Genomic DNA, 19,711 nt, shown 5'->3' on the forward strand with positions numbered 1-19,711 from the left:
TAAGGATGTATTAGAACCCGTGTTTCCTCTTTGATCGTACTTTACCTATGTTTGAATTCTAGTCTAGAGTGTGTATGAACTTCTATTCTATCAGAGAATAAATATTCATTCAAGCATGATATTGTAGAGTACAGAAAAATAATAAATTAATTTAACTCACAGTTCAACAATCCGAACTGATGAATAATAGTAGTTTATCAATACTATCTCTTGATATGACTACCGAATATGAACTCCGGGAGGTCTAAGTTTGTAGTGTTGATCTTTCTTTGGCGTTGACCACAGGATTTGAATAAAGAAACACACTTGGATTTGATGATGAGGGTGTGTAAAGTAATCGATGAAGAACAACAATGGTCACAATGGGGTAGAACGGGAACAAAGAGGAGGAAGAGGAGGAGGATGAGGAGGAGGAGGAGGAGGATGATTATGATGAGAGGAGGAGCAGGAGAAGGAGGATGAGGATGGTGAGGAAGGGAGAAGATTGAGATGATAATCAGTGTCTGGTGAGATGTCTAGCAAAGTGCTACCAAGGTGGCCCTTCCATTCTCTTTTTCAATCTCTTCTTCTTCTCCTTCTTCATTGTCTTCTTCTTCTCTTCTTCCATCTTTATTTGGCTCAACACACGATCACACAATAATGGACAGAGCTATCATCATCAATCTTGACCAAATCAACTATGACTGCTCCTTCACTCTGGGTTCGGTTTGATTGATTTCTTATTCGATGTGTTTGTTGTCTGTGGAAAACATAAATATTGAATTCGGGCAGTTTCAGTGGCTAATTCAAAGCATTAGTATTATCAGAGAAAAGTCAGATCTTCCCTTATCTCTGGTAGTATGTAGGGAATTAATTGTTTTAGGCATTGACTGTTGTAAATTGTAAATAAAATTGTTATTGGTTCATAAAAAAATCAAGACAATTTACTAATAATTTGCCTACTCATTCAACGATAAGAAACCTTTTTTATGGCAGAATACAGATTAACAGGAATTTAAGCAAATTGATGGCATCAAAATATACCAGAAATTGTCATCCATTAACTCAATTTTGGCCTATATTTTCTGCCAAATAGAACCATCACTACGAACACGCGAGAGCAAATCACTCATAATAATTATTAATAATGAAGCTAGTAATTTTGTGTCATATTAGTATATTAGTATATAGTAAATTTTTATTTTCGTCTTCTTTTATATTCTTCATCATGTATTCTGCCCCATTCGACGATATTCTTCTCCAACCAATACAAAATCTCCTCATCCCCCTCTCCCACCATCCTCTGGTTCTTTCTTCCTTTCTGTATCCCCAATTATCCTAATTCCTCATATTTCACCCTTTGATACTCCTTTTGTTCCAACTTCACGAAATTCTTCTCCTCCCATTTTCTTCTTTTCCTATCGCTCTTCTATTCCTTCACCTTTTCCTCATTTTTTATATTCTCCGTTCTACCAGAACACCTTTTGGACAATCCTCTTTCTGGTTTTTATCTACAACTAAACTTAATCTCTACTTTCGGTCGAGAATCTTGTTCAGGTTCGTTTAGAATGGGCAGCAATAAAAATAGACCTTTTCATTAGGGAGGACCAACATTGTTTCATCGAGTTTTGTTTGGTATCATTAATAACAGACAACACTGTTTTGCTTTCAGAATCCAGTAACTGATACTGTTGTCCCACATATTATTGGACTATATTTCTTCTTTATTAATTACTATTTGACGTGAGGAATTCTAAGGATTCCAGCTAGGAACAAGATAAACCTTATCGTTCAGTACAGTTAATTCTAATTCAGTTAACATTTTTATATATTTTTTTAGTTTCTTCTCGTGTTCCTCTTCTTAAGCTTTGTATAAACATCCCCGCCACGAACACGAGCATTTTACTTCTCATCAGCTGATGCTTTTCCTGTTCTACCTGCAACAATAATGAGAATAGCATCAGCTGGTAAAAAATAAAATGCGTGTATTCATCCATTACCACCTAGATTTATAGTAAATTTAGGTGGTAGTGGTTCATTAGTCTGTATATAGATTATTGCTCCTATAAATTCTCTCATTTTTCAATCATAAATTATTCTCTTTTCTCTGTTACATTCTAGCTTGAAGCTAAAAAATCTCTAAAACTCTTCTAATTCCAATATCTTCTCACCAATAATTCACGATATTACGTTTTGTATTCTTGTAAGTTTGTGAAGAGTAATGATGAGAATCGATTCTAACCTATTTCTCACAAAATATAGGCTACCAAACTCTTCCAGGAACTATTGAACTACTGTTTATAATAACTCTGATAGATGTCGAATATTTGAAGATGAATGACACAAAATGACATTTGACGTAAACTTTCACTGAGATGTTCATGCCTATGATAATAAAACAGTGAAACCACATTTTATTTCCAACCGATAAAAAAGTAATGACTGTGGAATCACTTTTAATTTTTAACCGATTAGAGATAATGTCAACAATCTTGCCAGGCCATGGAGCAATCACAAATCATCTTATTCTGTGGAAAGTTCAGTTTCCAAGATCTCTGGGAATGTAAACAGAATCGAGCCCGAATGGTAACATAAGTTGCGAGAACCATTTGACATTATCTAAATTGGGATTGGATATGAAGGGAGAGCCACGTGTGGAATGAAGCAGATCGAGGATTTTATTTCCGAACTCAAGTCCTTGCAGACAATTGAATCGATGTTTATTCAATGTAAAGAGCTCAATTATCCAATGTGTGATTCAATAGTGGAAGACCTCCAGGGTTTTTGCTGTATGGGCTGTGATTGTAAACTTACTGGCAAATTATCAACAGATGGAATAGCAGACTGTCCATGTGTCCATTCTCTCATGGGAGATGAACATAATAGAGAACGAGAACGAATAAAATAAGAAAGTAATGCTGTATTCTCTCACATCACATGAAAAAGGCATAGAAGACTGTTTCATTCTTGCATAAACAATACTAATTTATTTGAGTAGAATGAACCATGACGTGTTCTCAACTACTACATCCCTGACATAATTTGTTGTAGCACATTTGTCTTGATCCGTTATGATACTTCAATGAGTGAGATGTGAAGTGACAATCAGTTGCGAATAAATACTCTTATGCGCTTCATTGGGAAAATAGCTCAAAACTGATAAAAGTAGATGATGATAAGAATAGTCTCAAGAATATTTCTTTACATTGAAATTAGACCTCTTGAATAATTAAAAGTACGGAAGTGGAGATTAGAGAATTCAGTTGAGAAAATTAGACAGGAATAAACCACTCTCATATTTGCTGTGTATTAGTGACGATAATTAGTAGATATATTTATTATATTGAACAACAGCTCTTGAGACTGTCACAATAACTAATTCTCAAAATAACGAGGAATTAGTTATGATTGTACATCATTATCAATGTTCAGTGAACTGACATTTCACTCTTCATTTATATACTCTGGATCTAGTAAATCCAATCTAACTTGCCCACACATAGCAGAAGTTCACATTTCATGTGCTAGTCACATATTTTATCAGTACACCTATTCGCCAAGTACTCCATGAACATCCATATATGGTGACTGAGAATCTCACTCAGGATGAATGGTCTGGTCTCTTTTCATTGGTGGAAATTCTTGCATTAATGAACTGTCTCTACACAAAGCGCGAGTTATTATGGAATAATCATTATTTTAATAGGATTTTTATGCATGACAAAAGGGAGGCATTGATCCCGGCCAAGTTTATTATTTTCTTTCTCTTTTCATCTTCGAGTGTGTGCAGTTTGTAGTAGGGACCTAAAGTTAGACAAAGAAGTGGTGTTCATCTTTCTCTGTTGGTATGTCCAAGCAGGCGGGTAGAATGGTCTATGTAGTTTGAATTCTAGTTTAATATACACGTAGAAGCAGAAATATATAACACACATGGTTTGCTGAGATGTAGAAGAAGTTACTTGAAGACGCAAGTTAGTTTTGATAGTGTTGTGTGTTTTTGTTGTGAGAAGTGTATGCTTGAATTGTTAATGCTGTGTGGTGGGTAGATGTTCCCCTCACTCTCTCTCATTTCCTCTATTTCTCTCCAATTCCTCCATTCTCCTTCCTTCCGCTCCATCTCTTTAGTCTCTCTGTACCCGGGATTAATAGATGGATCGCAAGATTCGAGGAGTTCTCGACGCGTGGGAGCTGCTGGGAAGTTATTGTCAGTTGTCTCTCTTTCATTCTTTCTCTTTTATCTCTCTCTCTTTCTCTGGTCGGTTTTGATTTGGCGCCATCTGACCTCTCCATAGCATTTCACAACACCTACGAGCTTTGAACGATATTCGAGATTTCCCATAGGTGTACTTGTGCAATGGAATTCTGGTGGACTATCACTGGGGTTCATCAACCCTTTCGGGATCAATGACTACTATTTTTAAGTTTCAAATTATGTAATATATGTTTTGAACTGTTTGAAAGATTCGCGAAGATGGATAACTTAGAAAAGAAATTGTGACGTGTTTGCCTGAGTGGTGGTAACTTCTCAAGAAACATGAATAGTATGAAGATCGTTGAAAACATGAAAACTGTAATCTGAGGGAATGGAAAAAATATTCTATTGTAACTCTTTTAGTTAACTCTCTTCTTTGAAATCTTGAAGATGAAGCCTGAAACTAAAGACTTTTCTTTTGAGGATGATGCCCACATGAGCTCTAGGCTTGTGCGTAGGTAATGAGACGGATGAATGATGAGAGATGAATCTGGAGACTAAATCAGTTGAAAACCATGAAATATTTATTATTCGTACTGTAGAGCATATATGTACTCCTCATTCATATTTTTCCTGTTCTCTTTCTCTCTTCCATCAACTTCCTCTTACATTTCATTCTCTTTATGCGCAATTTTTGTGAAGGACCCTCTTTAACTTCACTCCGGCATTGATGTTTGATATTCCTCCGCCATCAATGTCAATTTCCTTGACTTCCTTCACATCATCCGGTACAAATCCTAAGGCATTTCTTCCTAATTTCCTATCAATAACCGGCTTAGAACAATACTGTCGGCAGAAGTGACTGGTGTCCCATTATACTCACAACTAAGAACTCAAATTTGATATGACGTAAATGGAGAACCATACAAATCGTTTTACAAGTCGTTTGACTTTTTGTTTTTGGGCTTTTTTGGAACTCCAACTCAACTTCCGGTAGGGAGGAATGAATAAATGGAAGGAATGGAAAGAGATGGAAAGATGGGGTGTGATGGAGCGAGAGAGAGTATCGGAGTGTGTTTGAAAGAGTGAGTAAGTGCCTCTTATTTCTATGCATATCGGGTTGTTAAAAGCTTCTAACAACTGTGGAAGCATCTACCTACTACCAGCTGTCATATCCTATTAATATAATACTCATACGTTGCCCTACAACCCTTCATCACTCACTAAAAACTAATAATTCGTGAGAGGGCTTCTGTTATGATTGGGGCGAGGAGGTTGAAGGAAGAGTTATGAAAATATAAAGTTGTAAAGGCAAATAATTGTTAGCCAAGTACCTATCCCAGAAGTGTGTGGTAAACGATATAAGTAGGTTACTTAAAATGTATTAGTGCAAGAGATAACAATAGAAAGATTCTGAAGTGATTTGGTAGAATCTTATTAGTTGGCCTAATAATAAAATACTGGAGAAATGTCGAAGGAGCATAAGAAAACATAAGAAATACATATGAAAATGTTGAACATTGGAGATAAGTCAAATTTGTTATCCTCTCATGTTCTTTGATTAGAACTCAATCTTGATTTGATAAATCAATTTGATTATCTATAACCGAATGTAGTCCAAACTTTTGCATACAGCAGTGTTATCTCTCACATTGATTGAAGGTGTTCAATTGTAATGTGAGATTTGAACTCTATATTAATTACCAGCATTACAAGCAGTAGGAGGCTACAGCAGTACAAGAAAAACATGAGAACTATAAGAAATTGATCTACCTCCTACTTATCTGAAGCATCTTAACTACAGCGTTTATATTTTATTGACGAATGAATTATGAAAGTTGAGATCTATAATATACTTTGAATAAGTAAATTGGCTGTAGTTGTCTCATCAACCTATGTGAATATGATTTGAACTATACCTAATTCGACTCATAAAAGATCTACAAAATTTTTTGAGAAGAATATACAGTAGCCTAGTCGTGAACAGAATCGCCCGCCATTCATGGATACAAGTTCACTTCTCTCGAGTCAACTCATTGTTACCAAGTCAACCCACACACTTATTCCACGGCACCAGATCATCCACGTTTCTGTAGCAACATTAATGAGATAACAAGTTGCATCCTGGATCTGCTTGTCCGGAATATTATTAGGCAATTGTCAAGCGTGCTGATTCATTCTAATCAAACGTGTATGGCGCCACGGTTCTTTAAATCAAAAGTTAGTCATCAAAAGGTTGGTCATAGAAATATTTAGTTGTTCACGTGAATGTCTCAATGTCTTAAGATTTTCACTCTGAATCATCATCAGGATAGCTTACCTTGTCCGAAGTCATATGAATATTGAGTATTTATTTTATGAAATTGGGATGAAAAGAAGTTTTGGACTGTAGTCTGTGTCTTTGTCCTTAAGTTGATTGTAAATTATAAATAAATAAATCAACTTCATTTGAGTTTGAAAGTCAACATTGTCTCAATATATCTCTAAGTTGAGGATCATAGTTGGGTCCTAAACTGGCCTGAATATGTTGAACATGTTGTATATTATAAAGATCAAATTTTCCAAAAATTCCTAGATATAAATTGATTTACTCATCTCATCTCAGTGGGGTAGTCAGACATATTTGAGCATCATGAGTAGGTCAACTTCCATTGAGGTTAGAAGTCAAGATCGTCTCAAGTTATCTTTCAGTTATGGTCATGGGAACTTTTAGTAGATCTTAGTCATCTGAATATGAGTTGATTTAGTCATTCAACTTAGTCAGTAGTTAGTCATATGAATTTGGAGCTCAATCATAAGTATGGTAAATTCTCTGCAAGCCAAAATCACTTGAATCTTTAGTAAATCTGCTGCATTCGTGGTTAGATAGTTTTCATCATTCAACTCCATAGTTTTTAAATGCATTCTAAATGGTTTTAATAGCTGCAGAAATCCAAAGTACGCTCTCTGAAAGATACACAATGAACGGTATTATTCAACTTTTTCTACACTGTAAATGTATTGTTGAATGCTTTGGGAGTATTGTAGTGGTTACTACAATGAAGAGCGTGCTCTCACGCCAATCTGAACACTGTCATCAGCCACAATTTCCGATCTAAACTGATTGTAATTACAAGTGTCAAACAGACGGAAGAAGTATTTATGGGCGTTTTTGCCCGCTGCTCCGCTGCAGGATTGTCTGCGAAATATCAGTCATAGATCTCGAGATTCGAAGACAGGCTGGATAAATATTGTGAGTAAAAGTGCGGATAATGAGAGACGAATAGCAGGATGAACGGGAATAGAAACGGGAACAAAGTGGATGGAGATAGGAATGGAGAAGGAACCGATAAGGTACACTGACCACGTGACCACCTGTGAGTACATCAGGGAATAGTTGGAAGAACTTATTTCGCTAGAAATAGTATGAATTTTGTGAATCTGTAATTCAATTGATTTCTAGATCTAGTGTAGGAATTAGAATACCATTGATGCGATTGGTACCTAAGTCACCCCCTTATAGGGGGCTGAAATTCAGTTGTACGTCAAAAGGTGGAGTATTCGACCAATAACTTATCCTGAAAGTAACAATATTATATTTACAACAGTCTCCAACTCATTGTAGGGTTCCCATACATATGACTCACTCTGTATATAGATTGTGGTTACCATTGAGACTTGAGAGTTGAACTCTTTCGAGATCCAAATCCATCAAGATAGAATCACAATTCACTCTCATTCGCATAAAGAGACAATGACCTATAATATTAACAAACAATTTTTATCTTTAAAACGCATGCTCCAAATCTTTTTCGAAATTACTTCGTGTTAACATAGCCGTCAATAATACTTAATTATTGTTGACGATACATTAATGTCAGACAAGCGGCTTCAGTTCGTTTCCCTTTGCGCCCGCACAATTCGCCTGAATAACCACGTGGGAATGTGGGAATAGTTTTCACCGTTTATCTACGAAATTATTCGTAGTACAATGCACGATGGGATGAGGCTTTTGAATTGAAGTGTTGTCGATGGTGTAGGAGAAGGAGAATTTGGGTAAATGGGAAAGGAGAATTGAAGAAGAGAGGAGATGATTAGAGAGACAAATGAGGAAAGAGACGATTGAAGGAAGCGAAAAAGAATACAGAGGAGAAGGAGAAAAAGAAGTTGGAGAAGAAAAATAAAATGAGGAGAAGAAAGAGTAGAAAAAGATTATGTTGATGATCAAGAGGAAAATAAAGGAGTGAGAACATTATGTTCATGCTTTTGATAGAGGAAACTAGTCACAGAGAAAATGGAAAACAAGTTCAAAAAATCAAATTAGAACTTAAGACGTTTAACGTGCAGAATAGGTGGCTGAAGAGTTGGAAAAGTTGAAAAGATGAAGAAGGAGTGACAAGAAGAAGTTGATGACATTGGAGCGTGGTGAAGAGGAAGAAGGATGAGATTAAAGCTGAAGCAGGAGAGATATAAGCGTCTATAGGGGCGCCAAAATTTTTGGTCAACCCCCCCCCTCATTTCAAAATCCTGACTACACTACTGATAAGAGCCAAGCAGAAGAATCTAGAGAAAATTATAAGAACAAAAAGGATAACAAGAAAAACCAGAAGGAAGATGAAGACGAACAAAGAAAGATACTAAGTAGTATAACTAAGAGAAGGAGACACGCAAATGGAAGAACCATAATTCAAGAATCTGAAAGAACTAGAACAGGGAATCGGAAAGAATAGAGGGAATAGAAGAAGAGGAATAAGAAGAAGAAAACGGAGAACTAGAAGAATACGTAAGTTCTGGGGAAGTGAAGGGTATAATAATGAATAGAGGCCCAAATCAGTGGTGAAGACAAAAGGAAGCCAGCCAGTGTGTAGGAATTTCAAACGTGTGAGAATTTATAGTTTTGAGCCGGCTTTTAATTATTACCTAGCTGACAACTCTATTCTCTATTGTACTCAGGCACAATAATGGGCAATAAAGCCACCAGCAACACTGGGAAATTGGAAAGTTTTCTCTTCTTGTTCATAAACGCCACTTTTATTCGGATTAATTGATCTGGAATCAGCCAATCGCAGAACAGGAGAGAGACCATCAATCACTGTTCGCCATTGTTCTCCTAATCCCTGTCTAATTGGCCTATCGGTGATTGATAGCTTTATTTTCGCTAATTCGCTCATAAACGCTGGAAAAGGTCGCTGAAATGGAGTGATACTTGAAGTTCACTTGCAACTTATTTCTTTCGAAGAAAACGTCTTTATATTTTCAATAAATAATGTAGTATATTATTCCAATTCAACAAAAAATTGATACCTGAGAATAATGAAAAAACTCTATTGGATCGCATTCCTAAAGAAACTCCAAATTCGTTTCAGCTATAATCATTCCCATTAATCGAAGTTCACCTGGAGCTTATCTCTATTTATCTTAGAAAACTTTTCTGTACTTCATTTTATCATGGAGAGTATTCCAATTCAACAGAAAATTGTTACCTGAGTAACAATTAAATAGTAAGAGAAATGTTGAACTGAATAATTCCTAATAAAACTCCTAATTCATTCCAGTTTTAATCATTTATCCCAATTATTTTTTACAGATTTTCCATTACTCATAGTTGTATTATATTCATTTTCCTACTAGTTTCCAGTAGCCTCACCTCTAGATGATTTTAGATAATTCAATGCAACATGTGCTTAATGTAAACGTCTGCATTCATACAATTGTACACAGAAAATGAATAATGAAACACTAATTACGTGTTTACATTAAAACCTGTTGTCATTCACACACAGGGCAGGGCATACTCCTCCACAATAATTATTCAACAATTGTTTTTAATGTTCCTCTTGTTCTCTACAAAGTTGCATATAGGAACAGTATGATTCTATGTGGTAAAATGTGTGATGGAGTGAATGTGAAGGACTCATGTATGTAGCCTACACATGTTTGGACATGCCGAGAACATCCGTTTGTGCAGCAGTTACATTTTTATTTGGTAAAAAACTTGGTGAAGATTCCTCCACGCGTCAGAATGCTGTAAAGTTGATTACGTGAATTGAATTCATTATTATGTTTATGAATTCCTACTGTTTTCGGAGAAGGATAAAAATTTGGAATGAGTCAACAAGTGAAGTCTAGTGGAGAGTTCAATGTGTAGATGTCCTTTATAATTTCAAAACTCGAGTCATTTTTATACTCATGTTTTACATTTTCTTCACCTTGAGAAAACAATTTAGTCGTAATGCATGGGAATCGACCACTTATTAGTAGTTCTGGATCATTTTTCATGTTCTATATATATATATATTTGAATATTAGTTAACTTTGTACAAAATTAACTGCATTTTTAAATATATTGCAAGGTGCACAGTCTGCTAGAATATAAAAAATATAGCTCTCAATTATCCCACTTTGGCGTGACATTTCCTGGGATAGGTGAGAGTGTAGTACATATTACTCACCTCAATGTGCATTTTTGGTGATATTGAGAAATTTAAATTGATAGTGAAACCTGTGGAAGGAAATGAGTAATGTCGTGGGTTTCATGTAAACCTTTTTTCATTTGGCAGTTTTTAGCATCTATTTGGATCTGTGAATCCATGGGTTCCATGGATGATTTTTGTCAGGTTTTCTAGCGAGCTTCACTCGAAGCTGAAGAAAAATCAGTTGTTTGATTCCTATTCAATTTACAACTCAATTAATTACTGTATGTATTAAACTTATCAATTTCAACTGCATGCTTTAAAAAATAAACATGGGATGACTCCTTGTTACCTGAATTCGTTGTTTGATCTCACCGCCCAATGAAACCATTTTCCAGTCATGTTCATGGCTGTTAGTGCCCCATTTCGAAATTTATCCCATGCTTTTTCATACCTTGCTCACCCATTCCAAACATGATTGTTCAGAAGAACTGTCAACTCTCTGGGAGAATGCATTCACCCATGAACCATCGCCGCTCAAATTAGCCTAATCGCTTGTCCTGGACAACAAAAATCAGGCTAACTACAGAAAAAGGTGCACTAAGAACCTTATCATCACCTTACTATCTGATGATATTTTTTCATCATCAATGTAGTTTGCTCTGTTTATCATTACGCTAATCATTTCTCTGTAATCAACACGTCGTTAAGTAAACACTCTCTACTTTCTCTCTCTTTCTCTTTCTCTGTCTCACCCACTCTTTCACTCTCAATTTCCCACTGTTTGACTTGATACTTTCATAATTTTCCATCTTTCTCCATCTCCTCTACTATTTCAATAATTATGCTCCTATCTTTATCGCACTGTGTACTCTCACATTATTTTTGTTTCACTCATCTGTGGTTCTCTTTATCATACTAATCTATCTCAATTTTTTGTTCTTTGCCACTAATTTATGCTCTACTTTCACACTTGTTCTCATCTATTTCCCCTTCTCTTTTCTCTTACTTTCACTGTATCCTTCTCCACCATAGTGGACCGACGTCTCTTGAAAAAATTGTTTATCAAAATTTGAACTATGTGAAATAAATACGCAATACCTTGTTTTGATCTGGTCGGGTACTTTGATTGAAAGAATACTTCAGCTCTTCTGGCAACACCAACTATTTAAGCATTCAAAATTCAAGGGATGAATACTTAGGGCCGTGTTTATAAACAAAACAAGTAGAAAATGTTTTGCCTAGCAACCAGCAAATCAGGATCGTTCCTAATGGTTCCTATTTTACTTTCTAGGCAACAAAAGCGTGCTTGACCAAGATCGTTCTGAATTGTATGAATAAAACCGTCTACCAAATTAAGAAGGATGTCGTGAGAAAGCCTGAGGAAAATGAATGCAGAATACAAAAGATTTCCCATCTCTAAACTCGGCCCAGGTTGTACAAAAGCCTGTTAAATTTAAATCGTGATTAAATGCCTAGAGAAGCCTTCTTTTCAAAAAGCCTTCTCTTATCGGCTCTTGTAGTATTTAATCATGATTAGAATCTTTAAATTATTAATGCATGGCTATGACTAAAAATGGCTATTGTGCAACCGAGACTCGGAATTCAAATTTGAATATGCAGTAGAGTATACTGGAAGATGAGAGTTGTAGTGGAGTAACGAAGATCTTAAAGAGTCGAGGATTCATTCATATAAAGAGATCACCCACCTTCTTGCGTGCTAGTATTTAAAATAGGGTCCATAAATTTGACTGGCGTTGTAAAAACGGAAGTAAGCCCACCACCGCTGTAGAATAATCTCACGGTTGGATTGGAATATTTTTTACTTTTCCGACAAATATCGTCCGAACAAAAATCTCATTATTTCATTGTTTTCCTAAAAAATGCTTCACACACACGGTCCACTTATTAGGCTGTTAGAGACTTATGAATGAGCAAACAGTAATCAGGTCTGCTTCCTCTTGTTGAGAGCCGAAATGACGGATTAATGATATGTGAGCTTGAAATATTGTTTGTGAAAAATGGAACCAGGTATTGTGGTTTATTCCCACCGTGATTAAATGGAAGGTTGATGACTTAGTAGATCAACGGAATCGTGAATTATAGAAATAAGGGTTTGATGGACGGGATTGTGATTTTACTGAGGTCAGTTACTGCAGTTTGAATATTACCAAAGAGATTGTTTACTCTACTCAGTAGTTGTCCAACTAGTTGTTATACTCAAGTTATTTTATCATTGTTGATAAATTACTTAGTGGGACTGAAATTCAACTAAGCTCAATTATAACTTGAGGTTCCCAGTGTACTTATTTTACTGTAGTTTATGCTGGGCTGGAAATTCGATCCTGAATAATTGAAACCCAATGCCTGGTAATCATTGCTGATTTGAGATTGAAATTGAATCCGGTTGAAAATAGATCTTCATTTCTCATTGAAATACAGATACTACTGTAGATTAATGATTGACGGAATATTATAGAATTAGTTTTATAGAATTTCTATTCATATATCAAACTACAATTTAACATGAGTGCAATTGCTCGAATATTAGACTTCCTCTATTAGCACACACATAAGATAATATGACGTGTGGATCGCTATCTATTTCCATTAGAGATGTCTCCTATAACAAACCTTGCCGAAAAAATCATTCATTTATCAAACGATGAATCGTATAAACGATTAATCAAGCACCATTAATCCATTTCTCACACATTAGCGAAAAAAGTTTTCAAAGAAACAGGTTGGATGATAAATAGTTTCACGACTCTGCCGACAGCTAAAAAAAGCAACTGGGGTGGCGGACTGTTATTGTAGAAGGGTGAAATGGGAATTAACAACCCTTCAGCTAGACGAAAAATATTAATGATGCATCTAATGTCATAACAGATCAGGAAAGAGTTTTGATGGATGTTAGATTCACTTCATTGTGTCAGCATTTGTTAAATGAGAAGTTTTGGTGTTATTTATAAGGAATAGTTGCAGTGAATCTCTGTAGAGCTCCCGTTAAAGGATAAATTGAATAATTTCCTGTTAATGTTTGGTGGAAATATGGGATAATTGATGGAGGTATCTATTTTTCGATTTTATTATCACAACCTTTGTGAGTGTTTGCTAAGTAGATTGGACAGAAATCTTATAAAGTGGAAAAACATTACCTTCTTTCTTGACTAGTATAATTATTATGTAGAGGACCAACAACGTTTGGTGTAGGAACAGTTTTTGATTGAGTCTGTTGGTCCTTTCCCAATTATCTTAATGGATAGTAACTGTGTATCTTGAACCAATAAATGGATAACCTCTCTCGAACAATTATTTATTTAAATATTTTCTGGTTAATTTTCCGCTGTTTTCAACTGTTTTTTAACGTTGTTCCATCGTGATAGGTTATTTCTTCGTTCTCTCCTAGGTTTGCTCTCATGTTCGTATCAGAGGACTTTCAGACTTTAGACCACTATAAATTCAATCAGATCATTATCAAGTGATAATTTTGATATCTAAATTTGGGAGAGGAATAGCAGAAGGTTACCTTATTATTACTCTCCCTATCATTTCGATAATATACTTATTGTATGAATGAATAAAGAACAATAATTAATATTATTAACAATTATTTATTCTTTTGTTTTTCAGATGAGCGGTAAAAGGACTCGCAGCTTCAAGTGTGCTGTCCATCACAGAGACAGGGAGGTGTCGAGTGAAAACGATTTTCATATTCTTCTGCAAGAGCCTCCACTCTTTAGAAGGTAATACTATTAATAACATTGTTAGAATAATATCATCTCTACCGAAATTCTCTCTATAAAATCTCCTAATTTTCCCTGAGAACTCATCTTCAAATACACTTCTCTCCCGTCTTTCAAAACCTGCTCGATAACTATCAATATTTATTGACGAATAACAATTATTTTCGAATTCAAAATATTCTCATCCACCTAAATGAGATATAGGATCAGAATACGTCAATCTACGATCGAATAGATCACATGAATTCATCGTGCTTTCCCACGAGAATATAATTGTAAATCGATGGTACTGGTTTCAGACATGTTTCTCAATAATATTTTGATCAAAATTCAGCTCACAAGATAGAATATTATGTGATCAGGATCTGAGCGGTTGTTTTGATTCAGGTGTCCTAAAATATTCTCTAGCAATAACAACAATATTCGATCTGTGAAAGTTGATTGTGTGATGTGTAATCTAAATACGTGATCTACATAAAATTGCCTGTCATTCTAATACTGGAACATTTGTCCAGTATTATACAGTATTGTATTGTACACAGGATCTCATGTGTGATATTATTATAAATGTGCGTGATTTGATGATATGAGAATTAAATTTGAAATATCTGTTGATGATTTTGCTCCTTCAGAATATTCTAACTCATGGTTCTCATCATAAAAAACAAAAACTGATTGGTTATACTGTGCCCTGGTATTTGAAGCTTCTAAAATAGTTCCATGAATCAGTTATAATTTCGGCGCTATTATATGAATACTAATACTATTTTATTCATATTCCTATCATTATGAAATATAAAGTCATCTACTATTTACTTCCACGGTATACCAGAGTTGCTATGGTACTGTACAAGTGTATTTTGAAAAACATTTTAAAAACTCCTTTCATTGTTTCTCCTTTTATTACACTGCATTCAAGGAATGAGAAAGAAGAACCTCAATAACTTACTCATTGCAGATTATTAAATCTATTACATAAGCTCCCGTCGCAAGTGCGTAGAACGTATTTTATAGTCACTGCAGGATTGAATTTCCATAAAGGAAGTACCCCTGGTGAGTTGGAGGAGTCGGGAATTTTCAGGGTGGGGGATATACATAAACATGTATAGTGTGGGAAATTTAGATGGATTTTGGTGGAGTTGCGAGAGAAATATACATATGTGTTTGTGTGGTAATATATATAATATATATATATATATTTGCAGGGAAATAGAATTATATGAAGAGATAAAACGGAGTCAGCCGGAATGGAAATGGTTGAAATTTTGCAAGGAAAATACGGTAGCCAGACACAGTGGGGGGTCTTGCAGGGGGTGGGGGGATGTCTGAGTGCGTGAAAGATTTTTTCGAGTTCATGCGCACTGACCTTGGAGGAGAAAGAGTATGAGAAAGCAGGAGGAGGAGAGTAATAGGAGACAGATAAATGTGTGAGGCTGTATTATGCCAAGAAGACGTTTGGATTCCATCGACTGCCTACGCGTGGATTTGTAGACTGTGAGAGAGAAAAGGAGAAGAAAATCAACATCGGAGTGAGAGAATTGAGTGGTAAGAGGAGAGGGACAAAAGATTGGTTGATTTCAATTCAAGAAAAATAAAAACAAGTAAGATTGCAAGGAAAAAGCCACTAAATGGATGGGAGGGAAGTGAATAGAAAAAGTAGGATTGAGACAAGAAGAAAACTAGAAAAAGTAGAACAGGAGTTGTTGAAGTCGAAGAAGAACTAGAGGAAGATAAGAAGGAAAAGGATTGGAGCAGGAGGAGAACAAAAAGTAAGAGGGAGAAATGTGAGCAAGACATACTTGAGTGAAAAAATAGGAGAAGGATGAGAGGAGATAAATAAGAGGAAACGTAGAACGAGTAGAATGTTGAGAAAAACAAAATGGAGGAGGATGTTACTAAAAAGTAGAAGTATTGATTGAAGAGTTAGAAGTAAAGGATATGGAAAAAGAATAACAATGGTCAGGACTGACCATGGTTCAGGATTGACGGTAACAAAAGATAATTAATAGAAGGGGTAACAGGGAAATATATATAGAGTATTAGAGCAGGAAAACAGAGAATAAGGAAAAGAGAACAGGCTTAGAGAAATGGTTGATGAGGTGGAAAAGGTATGATAACGATGAGAAAAGAGAGAGAGAGGGGGAGTGATGAGAAAAAGGAGCATGAATGAGGACGAGAAGGATAAAATAACATTGGAAACAAAGTAAAGTAGGAAAATAGGGAAAATACGATGAAGGATCCACAAACGGAATGAAGAAGGAGAAAATACAGTCGGTCAAAAAGAAATGAGAAAGACAAATGAAAAGAGAAGGAATCAAACCGAGATGAAACTGAGAACAATAAAATATATTTTGGAAGTGAGATAGAATGATTCAAAGAGTTTGTAGGATGAGATATGGTGAGAGAGAGAGTGTGAGTAAGCTCTACAGTCAGATTCACGTAGAACTGTCAGATTTCCTTATAAATAACATGAAGGCTTTCCTTCTACTAATGCTGACAGTTTGTAAGTGAATTTCTAGCGTCGAGATGCTTCTTGATGTTCAGTCGCCGGCTTGGTTTGAAGCACAAACGAAGTACCCCGAACTTAGTAAGTACCGTCTGGAAAACAATTTAGTGTCAGGACGCAGGCAGTTCTGTGTGTGACCTCGTTTGAGATACTTTTGGATGTCTAGTCGAAGTCACTATTCTACAGTTTGCAACTTCTTGAAACAATAAATTATGTTATACTCAAAATCTCTGAGAAATCGTTTGTAGATTTTTCTAGGTTGGTTGAAAAAATAGAACTATTTCTTTCATGGAATATGATGTAAACTATTTGAAAAGTTATAAACAAGGGTCATTTTTAGTGCTACAAATACTGTGAGCTGTATTCATAAACTTGAATGGTTCATATAACTTCAGTAATCAACGAATGTTACATTCACAACGAAACTCCAATATAACGTATCTAAAAAGGGTATGGAAAAGTTCTGTAATAGGGTATCTTTAACGAGGATTATATTCTGTAATAGGGTATCTTTAACGAGGATTATATTCTGTAATAGGGTATCTTTAACGAGGATTATATTTTCTGTAATAGGGTATCTTTAACGATGATTATATTCTGTAATAGGGTATCTTTAACGAGGATTATATTCTGTAATAGGGTATCTTTAACGAGGATTATATTCTGTAATAGGGTATCTTTAACGAGGATTATATTCTGTAATAGGGTATCTTTAACGAGGATTATATCCTGTAATAGGGTATCTTTAACGAGGATTATATCCTGTAATAGGGTATCTTTAACGAGGATTATATTCTGTAATAGGGTATCTTAACGAGGATTATATTCTGTAATAGGGTATCTTAACGAGGATTATTCTGTAATAGGGTATCTTAACGAGGATTATATTCTGTAATAGGGTATCTTTAACGAGGATTATATTCTGTAATAGGGTATCTTTAACGAGGATTATATTCTGTAATAGGGTATCTTTAACGAGGATTATATTCTGTAATAGGGTATCTTTAACGAGGATTATATTCTGTAATAGGGTATCTTTAACGAGGATTATATTCTGTAATAGGGTATCTTTAACGAGGATTATATTCTGTAATAGGGTATCTTTAGCGCAATTCACATTGCGTCTGTAGTACAGGTCTTGGCTACATTCAAGAGTCTTGATAATAAACGCATTGTTTCGAAGAATTCTTTATATTGGAATTTGTTGTATTCACGTAACACTTTTCAGAACCACTAATATAGTAGAAGCTTGAAACAAAACTGAGTAATAATCGAGTGAATCAATTGATCAGGAGTGGTTCAATTAATTTGAGTGAGTAACACTTGAAAAACATGAGAGTCAAATCTCTGAAGTGTCTTTCAATTCAAGTATCATAATTCAGTGTAGTAACAACATTCGAGTAATGTAGATTGAGGGTTACTTGACATAACACTTGAAATCACAGAGAATCAAATATTTTCAAGTGCCACTTGATTTGAGTGAATCTCATTCAAAGATCAAATACATTATAACTATTTCCATGCTTTCCAATTATCCTTTTTCTAAGATCTAAAACTTGATACTTTCTGATTTAAAGCCTTAGTAAGAGAACTCTTAACAGTTTGTAATAGCATTTTCCATTTTCAACAATTGATCTTCTTCTAGGAATTTCCATGATTTTCTTCTCCGATTGTTAATTTATTGTGCTATTTGTTTGTAGAATGGTGCAGCTAATTGCAGCGGAGTTCCTCACGGAGGAGAGGGACAGAAAATACTACGCAGATCACTACACATGCTGTCCCCCTCCACTTTTCATTATTATGATTACAATTTTAGAGGTAAGTCCATCCATTAATTCACAATATTGTTTCAATGGAGAGAGTCAATTATTACCTTCACTCTCAACATAATGGAATTTAAGAGTACTGGATTCAGGGGCTTGGATTAGATTCGATTGATTGAGAAAAAAAGAATTATAGTGGGAACCACTTCAATCTGTCACCATTTGTTAATTGAGATTTTTTTCAAGGCTGGCTACTAACGGTAGAACATGCATGTAAATGCATGAGTTTGTCATCAGCGAGAGGCTTTTAACATGGAATAAACAACCAATAACAATAAATAAACCACTAGAAAATTACAAATTATAATGATAAAATAATAATTTAACCCCAAATAGAGCAGCAAAGAAAAAATTAACAGCAAAAATTGAAGATACAAAAACCTGAACTGAAAACATTTTGCTCGAAGCGTTTCGCTTTGATCACAGCTGTGATGACACAACAATGTGGGATGACTATGTAGCATGCATGCTCAACCGTTAGTGGCCAGCCAGATGCAAACAGATTGGAGTTTATCAAGACATTGACTGATTCCTGACATTGAAGAATTGTAATTACGTATTAATAATAAATAATGACTGATTGAATAGAATCTCACTATAACTCTTCCTATTTCGGATTTCTACGTGATTTCCATCTCTACCGCCACTCTTATCTTATCCAGATACCGATGAGCCAATACTCAATATCGATTGTTAAACAAGAGTAACTGTTTGCACTGATTGAAGGTTCCCAACAGAATAAATAGAACTAATTGTCCCGTTCCTAACTCAGATAAGAGTTATCGCTATCAGGCAGGTATTTCACAACTTTGAGCCCCTAAACCGCCGAACAACCTAAAGCATTGCTTGTAAAAAATGAACACAAGTTTGCCGATGGGCTTCTTTCAAGTGCAGGAAACGTTTCCTTTGATAAACAATAGCTAAGAGGAGACGAGGAGGATGAAATAGAGGCATAGAGGGTGGAAGAGAGAGGAGAAGAGGGTGAAGGAGAAGAGAAAGACAAGGAGAAAAATGAGAGGGGCACGTGCTTAATCCAAGCGTGTGTTTGGGTGTGCTTTTAAGTACTTGAGGCT

General features: G+C 35.4%; 1 protein-coding gene across 1 annotated transcript in view; it reads left to right on the forward strand.

Moving 5' to 3' along the window:
• The window catches only part of LOC111044541 (rhomboid-related protein 2), a 127,756-nt gene that overhangs the window by 95,387 nt on the left and 12,658 nt on the right, over nucleotides 1-19,711 (forward strand). Inside the window, 2 exon segments of the mRNA XM_039434205.1 lie at nucleotides 14,197-14,309; nucleotides 18,516-18,633. Of these exon segments, the coding sequence (XP_039290139.1) occupies nucleotides 14,197-14,309; nucleotides 18,516-18,633 (231 nt within the window).

The sequence above is a fragment of the Nilaparvata lugens genome, chromosome 8 (assembly GCF_014356525.2).
Source record: "Nilaparvata lugens isolate BPH chromosome 8, ASM1435652v1, whole genome shotgun sequence".
Lineage (NCBI taxonomy): Eukaryota > Metazoa > Arthropoda > Insecta > Hemiptera > Delphacidae > Nilaparvata > Nilaparvata lugens.